The sequence below is a fragment of the Leptonychotes weddellii genome, chromosome 15 (assembly GCF_054177405.1).
Source record: "Leptonychotes weddellii isolate Sample4059 chromosome 15, ASM5417740v2, whole genome shotgun sequence".
NCBI classification, from domain to species: domain Eukaryota; kingdom Metazoa; phylum Chordata; class Mammalia; order Carnivora; family Phocidae; genus Leptonychotes; species Leptonychotes weddellii.
Window position 1 is genome coordinate 16,199,775 of NC_138383.1, and position 10,256 is coordinate 16,210,030.

Consider the following 10,256-nt stretch of genomic DNA (forward strand, 5'->3'; position numbering starts at 1 on the left):
GGTATGGGTAGAAGATCCCGCCCGTCCCGGAGGAAGACGGGGCCAGGGAACAGCCAGGAGCCAGAAAAGAGGAGGAGCAGCTGCTGTCAGTTGTTCGGGAACTCGCCGGGCACTCCGACAAGCACGCGATCCCCAGATCTCCTGGACGGGTGGTCTGCGAGGATTGAGCGCAGAATGGCCCCCTCCCCCATCTTCCTTTTGCCTTCCTCTCTTCTTCCCTTTCACCGTCTTCCTTGTCCCTTTTTTGCTCCCCACTCCATACTCCCCTCAATTGCTCTTTGTCCCCAGCAGACTGGGGAACCGTCCACCCCGGCCTCCGCCCCTGCGTGCGGTGGCCCCTAGAGCCTCCCTCTCAGTTTTCTTTGCAACCGACCCTCGAGGCCTCTCGTCTCAGTCTCCCTCGGCGCTCCCTAGCTCTCCCTGTGGCCCTCTCTTCCATTCGGTCTTTGGTCCCTACTCTCCCCTTCCCTGTTGGAGACTCGACTGTTTCTCAGACTCCAGCATCCTCCCCATTTCCGAATCTCAGTCTCTATAGAGCTCCCGGAGTCTGGCCTTCATCTCCGCGGCCCCGCCCTCAGTGGGCGGAGCCCTACAGCCCGCGGCCCAATTAGGTGCCGGCCCCGCCCGCAGCCCCACCCCTCGCGGGCGCCGAGCGGCGCGGAGCTGGTGGGGCGGGGCGGGGCGGAGGGGGCGCCGGCCCGAGAGCTAGGAGGCGGGAGGAGCAGGGCAGGACGCGGCTGCCGCGGCTCTCAGTCCGGCCGCGCAGCGGGAGGGAGGCGCGAGGCAGGAGCCGGCGGCTGGGCTCGGCAGCGCATCCAGCGCAGCGCGGCGCTCCGGGCCCGGCCCCATGCCCGCAGCCCCGCCGGAGCGCCCTTGAGCGCGGGCGCCCTGCCCGCGCCCCCCGCCCGCCGGCACCATTGCCCCGACGGCGCGGCCGGGCGGCCCGGCGCTCCCCAGGCTCCGCGCCGGCCGGAAAACGCTGCTGGCGGCCGCTGCGGGCGTGGTGATGCTGCTGGTGCTGGTGGTGCTCATCCCCGTGCTGGTGAGCTCGGGTGGCCCGGACGGCCACTACGAGATGCTGGGCACCTGCCGCATGGTATGCGACCCCTACCCCGCGCGGGGCCCCGGCGCCGGCGCGCGGCCCGACGGCGGCGACGCCCTGAGCGAGCAGAGCGGCGCGCCCCCGCCTTCCACGCTGGTGCAGGGCCCCCAGGGGAAGCCGGGCCGCACAGGCAAGCCGGGCCCTCCCGGGCCCCCCGGAGACCCGGGTCCTCCCGGTCCTGTGGGGCCACCGGGGGAGAAGGGTGAGCCGGGCAAGACCGGCCCCCCCGGGCTGCCGGGTGCGGGGGGCAGCGGCGCCGTCAGCACGGCCACCTACACCACGGTGCCACGCGTGGCCTTCTACGCCGGCCTCAAGAACCCTCACGAGGGTTACGAGGTGCTCAAGTTCGACGACGTGGTCACCAACCTGGGCAACAACTACGACGCGACCAGCGGCAAGTTTACGTGCAACATTCCCGGCACCTACTTTTTCACCTACCACGTCCTCATGCGCGGCGGCGACGGCACCAGTATGTGGGCGGACCTCTGCAAGAACGGCCAGGTGGGCCGGGCGGGGGCGTGCGGCTGGCCTGGGGGCGGGGCACCGGGGAGCCCGGGGCGTAAGGGTGCCGGCGGGCACCGGTGGACACCCTGCCGCGGCCCCGCTTAGGCGTCCCATGCGGGATGGTGGACCGGTTGGCGCTAACTCCTCGGTTCCTGGGCCCTGGCCGCAAGGCCGACGCTGCTGGGCACCCGCGCGCCGCATGGAAATGCGGGAGATAAAACCAAAGAGCCAGAGCGCAGGGCTCCCAGGCGCGCGGACTGGTCCTTGGGGGCTTGGCCCTCGGGAAGCGCTCTCTGAGAGCCGGGGTTGTGGTTGATACCAGCGGGCGCTTAGGGGAGGGCAAAGATGGGCTTTGGGGGAAGGCAGCCTCGGGCGCCCGCGGGCGTCCAGGCGCACCGCTCCGCCCGCCAGCCGAGAAGGCGAGCTGTAGGAGACGTTTGGGGCACAGAGGCAAAGGAGGCCAGGGGCGCAAAGCCTTAGCCGCAATACATCCTCGGTCCCTGAGAAGGGTCCACTGGGCCGACCTGACATCCTTGCAAAACCCGGGACATCCCAGTCGCTTCCCACTGTGTCAGAGCTACAGGCGCAAAAAGGTGGCCTGGGGGGGGGGGGGGAGTTTTTCCTCCTGAGGCGGGGCAAAGAGATGGAAACTCCCCCTCCCTGGATCTTGCAGCTGCAGCTCCTGACTCCTGGAGTGTCAGGGGATCGATCCTCTTCGTTCCCTAGCCCCATCTCAGAGACCCAGGCTGGCGCCAAGCTGGTGGTGCCGGGAGGGTAGTGCATGGTGTTCTTTCTGGAACTGCTGCCCCTGGACCAACCTCGACCAAACTCTGCCCCAGGGTGACAGTTTTGCCTAGCTCCCTTCCCTTTTTTTTTTTTTTTTAAAGATTTTATTTATTTATTTGAGAGAGAGCACATGAGAGGGGGGAGGGCCAGAGGGAGAAGCAGACTCCCCACTGAGCAGGGAGCCCGATGTGGGACTCCATCCCGGGACTCCAGGATCATGACCTGAGCCGAAGGCAGTCGCTTAACCAACTGAGCCACCCAGGCGCCCTCCCTTCCCTTTTGATACACCCTCCCTTTCCAGTGCTCCCAGACCACAGTGGCCTAGGGCACCCCCACCCCCCAGTGCGGATGGGGGTTGGTGAGGCCTCGAATTCCTGTGGAAGAAGGAGACCAGCAGGGGTCCCAAGTAAAGCTGGGATGGTGGGAGTTGGCAAGGAATCTCCTACGCCTGGGACCCAAGACCCTGTTGGATCCCTTCCTACTGCAGTATTACCCTGAGGTAGAACCTGGCTTGGAGGTGGGGGAAAGGACAGGCCTGGGAGTCAGCACAAAGACTACCAGGCACTTGTAAGTCTACCCCCTCTTCTTTCTCTCCTGCCTGCCTCTTTTTGCTACTCTGTCTCTTGTCCGTCTCTCTCCTGTGTCCACCAGTCCTACCTGCCTCTCCGGGGTTTCTGGCCTCTCTCCCCTGGGCTTCACACCCCTCTTTATTCCCTGAGTGTCTCTCTCCCACTTTTATCTGTCAGGCTTCCTGCATCTCTCCTCGTTGTCCTTGGTTCCTGACCAAATGGGAGGCCTCAGTATCCAGTGAGGGCTCATTCTGCAGACAGCCCCACGATTCCCCTTATTAATCACCAATAAGGGATGAAGCAATGTCACCTTCATCAATGGAATGTCTTCTTTTCCCAAAGAAAGTTTGGGCTGGTCCTGAGCTGGGGTTTCAGGGGGCCGGGGGCCCATTTTGCCTGGATAGGGAGCTAGTCACCAGACGCCCAGTGGGCCCTAGACCTTGCACCAGCTCAGGAGGTTGAAGCAGGGCCCCAGAGATGAGGCCCGAGGCGGCCCCGAAGGTGATGTGTGCTCAGGCAGGGACACTAGCTTTAGTCACTGGGAGGTGAAACTGTCTCAGAGCTTCTCCTTTCCCCTTCAGCAGGGGCAGGGCCTTAGCAGAGCCTGACGAGGAGGAACTCAGTAGAGGTGGGACCACAGGCTAGTAGAAAAAAGGAGGCAGCTTTAACTAAGGGCTTCACAGACCCAGCATTTTAACAGTTACTCAGACCATTCTCCCTCACAAAAAAGTGGGGCCTATACCCCTCTCCCCTACATCCTCCGTGACTTCTCCTTCCAGATTGCTCAAGAGACTCATTAAATCTCACAAATCATTCCACATATTCATTTTGAACCCCTACTAGGAGCCGGGTATGGAGCTAGGTAGCAGGGGTTTGATCCACCTGCCTTCCAGGACCTCACGGTCCATGAAGGGGAGACAGTAGTAACCACAGGACAACACGCCCCAGCGATTAGTGTGTTAGAGGAGGACTGGGAGCCCAGGGGCTACTCCTGTCCCCAGACGTGTTAGCTGGAGGGAATGATTCGGGGGGGCCTGCCCCAACTCTGACCAACCTGGTCAGGGGAGAGGTGAACCCGGGTCGGCGTGGGAAGACATGGCTAGGGAGAAAATAAAAAGATCAAGTGTAGGGGCGCCTGGGTGGCTCAGTTGGTTAAGTGACTGCCTTCAGCTCCGGTCATGATCTCAGGGTCCTGGGATCGAGCCCCGCATCGGGCTCCCTGCTCGGTGGGAAGCCTGCTTATCTCTTTCCTACTCCCCCTGCTTGTGTTCCCTCTCTCGCTGTGCCTCTACCTCTCTCTGTCAAATAAATAAATAAAATCTTTAAAAAAAAAAAAAAAAAAAGATCAAGTGTAGGAAAAGGCTGCCCTAGAGGTAGAAGAGGACATTCAAGTGAGCAGAGAAAGAATGATGGCCCTGGGCCATGGACTGGAACAGAATAGAGGGGCTTCTGCCTCCCCTGACTTCAAGACCAGGGCCAATGCTGGGCTCTGCGCTTTTCCTCTCTGGCTTCCTGCCTGCAGAAAGGCTTCCAGAATTTCCTCAGGAAGGCTGAGCTGAAATTGCTCCCTGGCCTTTCCCTGGGCAAGACAGGGGGGAGATTGCACTACCTTCCTGCCTGGTACGGAGGCCCCCCTCTCTGTCCTTGCCTGAGGCCCACCACCAGTCCCTCTCCCTAAGGGGGCCTGGAGTCACCACTGCCCAGCCTGATGACCCCAAGCCCTGGTCATTGGGACATGGGGATCTGAGGAGCCTGAGGAAGGGGCTCTAGATTGGGGATGGTGCCCTGAGTGAGGTAAGCTCCCTGAGGCTGCCTCGAAGGCCCCCAGTTCAGATGGGTCAAGGAAGACATGAAATTAAGAAACTGGGCCGGGAGAGAGGGGGCGGTGTGGGAATGGGCCAGGGCCCATGGCCAGAGTGCCAACTGTCCAGGGCAGGGGCTTTGGGAAGGTGAGTGTATTACAAATGGGGAAGGGCTCGGACAACAGAGCCTGAGTGCGGTGAGAGGTGGGGTAGTGTATAAACTGAGACTCCTGTGGAAAGGCCTCACTGGACCCCGGAGAGGGGCTCCTGCTGTCCTTTTGTCGCCTTGAATACCTTTCATGGCACAGAGCGCAGTGCCTAGCACAGTAGGGACCCAGTCAATATGTGACAGCACGAGTGTCCCCAGTGGGCCCAGCTGGCTGCCTGTGGGAGCCACTCCTGCACATCTGCCACCCCCCATTGACCTGGGGGCAGGGGTATGCTTCCTGGGTTCTCCCCCCCTCCTCCTTCCAGGGCCCTGGTCAGACCACTGCCTCAGTTTCCCTTCCAGCCACACTCATGGAGGTGACTCTACAGCGCCCCCTCGTGACAAGTCCCAGACTTGCTTTCCTGCTTCCACGGCAACCTCAATTCCCCAAATTTCCCCTTGGCCCCCAGGAGGAGTTGGATGCTCAACTATTTCCAGTCTCGGGCAGAGAATCAGGATGCCTGGGTTCCGTTCCTGGATCCCCCACCGTCTAAGGATGGAAGGGCGTAAATTCTCCCTGCCTCCATTGATAATTAGGATAATCACAGCAACAATCACGGTGATGAATAAATAATAAACATAAGCATAACAGTTCTGATGCCTGTCACATCACCAGGAGATTCCTGATGACAGATGACTGTATTCTAATGGATTTGGCTATTAAGAAGCACACTGTTTTAATGAGTCAAGGCTAAATTAATCTGGGTAATAAAAATAATTGTTATTAGTAGTAATTTATTAGCAAAGATAATGGAATGCATGCGTATTAATAAATACTACGAGGATTAGGGCCCAGGGAACAATACAGAAGTTGGCTGCTTGCTTTGAACACTTGCCTAGTAGCACAACGCCCATCAAGATTAAAATTCTTTTTCTTCACCATCAAAAGGCTTTTATGAAGGTTGCAGTGGTGAGGCAGGATCTTCTTATCCATCTTCTAAACAGAGAAACTGAGCTTCTTGACAGACAGCATCTTCCCCTCATTTGATTTTCTCTACCTTTAGCTGAACTACGAGTTTTCCCAACTAAGTGCCCCCCCAAACAGTGCCTTCCCTGGGGGGAGGGAAGGGGCTAGAAGGATCTGGACTTTAAATGGCAGACAGCATGCAAATGCTTTGGGTCCTCCTGTTGCAGTCTTGCTGCTGAGTCAGCGGCTGTGGGACAGCTGAGCTGCAATTCTGCCTCCCACCCAGGAAGGAGAAGGGGTCCTTCCCCTAATTTGGCTTGGGCCAGCCCAGACCGTCAGCCCTTGGGAGAGCTGCCTTCGGGGAAGGGCCAGGTTGGAGAAGGGCTGTTGAGGAGCCCGGCTGAGAGAACCCCACTCAATGCAGCCTACCCCCCGCAACACAAGCCTGCACCTTGGAGATGGCCCCTGTCTTCCCGTTCTCCACCCAGGCTATCCAGGAGAGGCCCCAGATCCTATGGCTCAGGCCTTGTGTTGCCTCAGTTGTTGGCGAGGCATGCCTGAAGGGAATTTGCCCACCACCACCCACTCTCAATGTCTTATGATTATAAACAGAGCCCCCAAAAGTGACAGCAGGCTTCACATCCAAATGCTGGTGCTCTCTTGCTTCATCGTCCTGCCAGTCCCTCCCCTCCCCCAACAAAACAAGGACCAGCAAGGATAGCAGATCAGACTGAGGATCACAGAAAGATGTAAAGCCTGGATTCTCTTCTTCCCACCTACTTCCTTTCTACCACCCTGGGGCAAGATAAGGGGAGGCAGCAGTCCTCTTGGGGTGGGGTAACAGTCACAGGTAGAGGTACAGCTCTTTGGAGGCCAGTATGCAGGCTCACTCTGAGCCTTGGGAGGGGAAGTAATTACCAGGACTTCCATCTCCACTGCTCCACTGTGAAAGACTCCAGAATGAACTACAGACAAGGAGTTTAAATATTGGTTTCTGGTACCAGGTGGTTGCTTAGTGGCAGCCTGGCGCTTGTCTACCACCTGACCTTTGGGGCCAAGGTGCACCCTTGTGTCCATCCACTGACGTAAGAACAGGTGGGTATGGCTGAAATGTAAGGCATTATTGTCACAATTAAAGCAGAGAGGAAGGAATGATGAGGAGGGAAGGGATGGCCCTCCATCCCCTGGTATTCCAGAGAATTCCTCTTTGCAAGGAGGGGAGTTCCAGGCTGGGACATCCTGGAGGCATTGTTGAGGTCCTCTAGGTTAGACCTAGAGGCGTTAAGGAGGCCAACTCCACCTTGATTCCTAATTCAGACCCAGATTACACCTGCCCTAGAAATCCAGGGCTCCTCTATAACCGGGTCCCAAAACACACAGTTAGGATTGGAAAGGGTGGGGGGATGACGGGAGAGAAGCCGGCTGAGAGCTGAAGGCGGGGCTTTTAGGGCCCCCAAGATCCTCCCCAGGTGACTGCCTTTACCTCTGACAGTCCCCCTCCCTCCCCGACCCTACTTCTCTCCCTCCTCCCCCCTACCCTCTCACACACCCCACCCCCTAACCCCCCCGCAGGTGCGGGCCAGCGCCATAGCCCAGGACGCAGACCAGAACTACGACTACGCCAGCAACAGCGTGATCCTGCACCTGGACGCGGGCGACGAGGTCTTCATCAAGCTCGACGGAGGCAAAGCTCACGGCGGCAACAGCAACAAATACAGCACATTCTCCGGCTTCATCATCTACTCCGATTGAGCTCCCCGCGTCCCCCTCCATCCCGATCCACCCGCCCACACCCCCCCACCCCGGGGGGCTCCCCTCCGGACGGGCTGAGGACCACCCAGCCCCTCGCTGCCCAGCCCCGGCTGCCGGCCCTTCCCGGCTATGACGCCCCCGGCCCGCCCTCACCACCACCCGCAGGCTAGGCTCTCCTGCCCGCTCGCCGCAGAGCCGGGTCCAGAGCGCGCCTGTCCCGGTCTCCGGGAGGCGGTGTCGACCGCCCCGCCGCCCCGGCCCGCGCTGTATATTTGTACTATAGGACTGTTTACTGCCCACCCTGCTCGCCAGCCGGCCCCAGACTGGGGACAGGTCTCGGCGGGGGCCCTTCCCGTGCTCGGATGCGCTGCCCTCCCGCTCCTGGGAGAGGGGTGGATTGGGGCTGGATAGCGTCCCAGCACCTGCTAAAGCCCCAGGCCGGCTGCGCCCCCCCCCCCCGTCTGACCAAAGCTCTAATAAAAACACTTCCACCCCGCTGGCTTTGGGTCTGTGCCCTGGAGAGGAGTTGCAGAAGGGGTCCATGAACCCTGCCTTCTTCCAGAAAGGAAAGGGGTCTGCTGGAAGTTTCCCGTGAATCTGGGGGCAGGCAGCCAGGTGCCAGAATCAGAGCTGCTCCAGGAGGAGCATGGGCCAAGGGGCCGATGCTCACCACAGCCCAAGGGGGCCTGGGCAGCAGAAATGGGAGCCCAGTTCCATCATCACCTTCCATGGTGGAAAAGTTCCATTTGTTTGTCCTTGAAAGTGGCATCAGCAAGGTTTAAACTGCGACACACAGGTTCTCAATCCAGTACCACTGTGTATGATCTTGGGCGAGTCACTCCTCCTTCAGTTCTGGGTTAGTGACAGCAATGACAGGAACACACTTTGCACTAAAAACTGGTTGACTTTGGCCCAAGTGCTTCACCTCTGGGCCTCAGTTTTCTCATCTTATAAAATGTGACAAGACCTACCTCGCTTGAATGAGGATTCAAGAGGTATCACGTAAGTGTCCAATAAACACAGCTTTTATTATTTATACATCACTGAAAGTTTGCACAACGGTATGGCATCTGGCTCAAGCCTCCCGAGAGCCTGAGAGGCTGGGTGAGTAGATTTTGTTCTTCTTCCAGGGAGGTGAAATATCTTGCTTCATGTGACATAGTCACTAAGTTCTGTGATTGCACTTGAATCCAAGAAGACCACTCCTTGAAGACAACACACTGAGTCTCCTTGTCCTGCCTCTGCCTCCCTTACCTTCTATAACTGGGACCCTTGACAGTTGCAGTTACAGCATTCCTAAATAGTAATAGCTAATATTCAGGGGCGCCTGGTGGGGGGGGGCACAGTCAGTTAAGCATCCGACTCTTGGTTTCAGCTCAGGTCATGATCTCGGGATCCTGAGATCGAGACCCACATTGGGCTGGGTGTGGAGGCTGCTTGGGATTCTCTCTCTCCCTCTCCCCTGCCCCTCCCCTCCCCCCACTCTTGCTCATGTGCGCTCTCTCTCAAATAAATAAAATAAATAAATCTTTAAAAAAATAACAGTTAAGATTTAGAGAGCACCACTCTGTGTCAGGCACCACATGAGAACTTTATAAATACTATCTCACCGATATGTGGGTGGGGTGCGGTGGGGTGGACTGGCAGGAAATGCTCACGCGCCCTATAACATGGGCACTGTTATTTTATCCATTTCAGACGGGGAAACTGAGATTCAGAGAGGTTAATAACTTGCCAGGGTCACAGAGCTAGGAAAAGGCAAATGTCAGTATTTGAACCAAAGACCTTGCTCTTAGCCCGGATGCCCTATTTCCTAAAGATTTGGGATCTCTAAAGCAGAGCTGCGGAAGGCTCTGAGGCAGCTCCGTCCCTGCTGTGCCCAGCCCTCCCACTCCCACCCCTGCCCTGCAGAGACTTGATGTACTTACAAGCATCTGCCCTGGGCAGCAACCCTGGGGTGAGCCTCTTGGAGAGTCCCAAGGCTCTATATTGAGGAAGGGTCCCATCTGGCCTCCCCTCCCCCAGCCGGCTCAGCTGGAGAGACAGGAAGGGGGGGTGGCCTCCTTCCCAGTCAGGCCCCATGTATGGACCCTTGTCATGGCTGACAGCCTTGAATGGCTTTCTTTATTCTCCCTTCTCTCCCCTACTTCCCCTAACTGCCAGCTGTGGCCATTTAATAAAATTAGCTTAATGCTTGTTCCTTCCCTGTGGGGTCTGGAGATTGAAAGCCGCGGGTCCCCACAAACCCAATAAAACCCCTGGCAGGTCTGGCTGGAATGAGAGTTTCCTCGGGAAAAGCGATTAGATTAGAAGGCGCTTTCCCCTGCCCCCAGTGCCACCCACAGCCCTCTGTGATTCTTTAATGGCCACATTGGCCTGGAATCACCCAGCCACACACCTGGGGGGCTCCCCACCCCTCCCCAGAGACCACAGGGACTGATCTGGGACCTCGGCTACAATAAAAAAGCATGTTAATCATTTCTGTAGGGAGTGCCTGGCTGGCTTGTTTGCTTTTGCTTCTGGTGACCAGACGATCCTCATGTCGTTTTGAGAGATGGGCCTAATATCTCCATTTTGCAGATGAGCAAATCATAGTCTGATGAAAATTCGTGACTTGCCCATGGTC

General features: G+C 58.1%; 1 protein-coding gene across 1 annotated transcript; it reads left to right on the forward strand.

Moving 5' to 3' along the window:
- The first annotated feature begins 742 nt into the window (after window positions 1-742).
- Window positions 743-8,892, forward strand: C1QL1 (complement C1q like 1). The gene is made up of 2 exons (XM_006735864.2): window positions 743-1,603; window positions 7,451-8,892. Exons 1-2 carry the CDS (start codon window positions 1,007-1,009, stop codon window positions 7,628-7,630), a joined length of 777 nt encoding a protein of 258 aa, XP_006735927.1. The 5' UTR covers window positions 743-1,006; the 3' UTR covers window positions 7,631-8,892.
- Window positions 8,893-10,256: the final 1,364 nt, after the last annotated feature.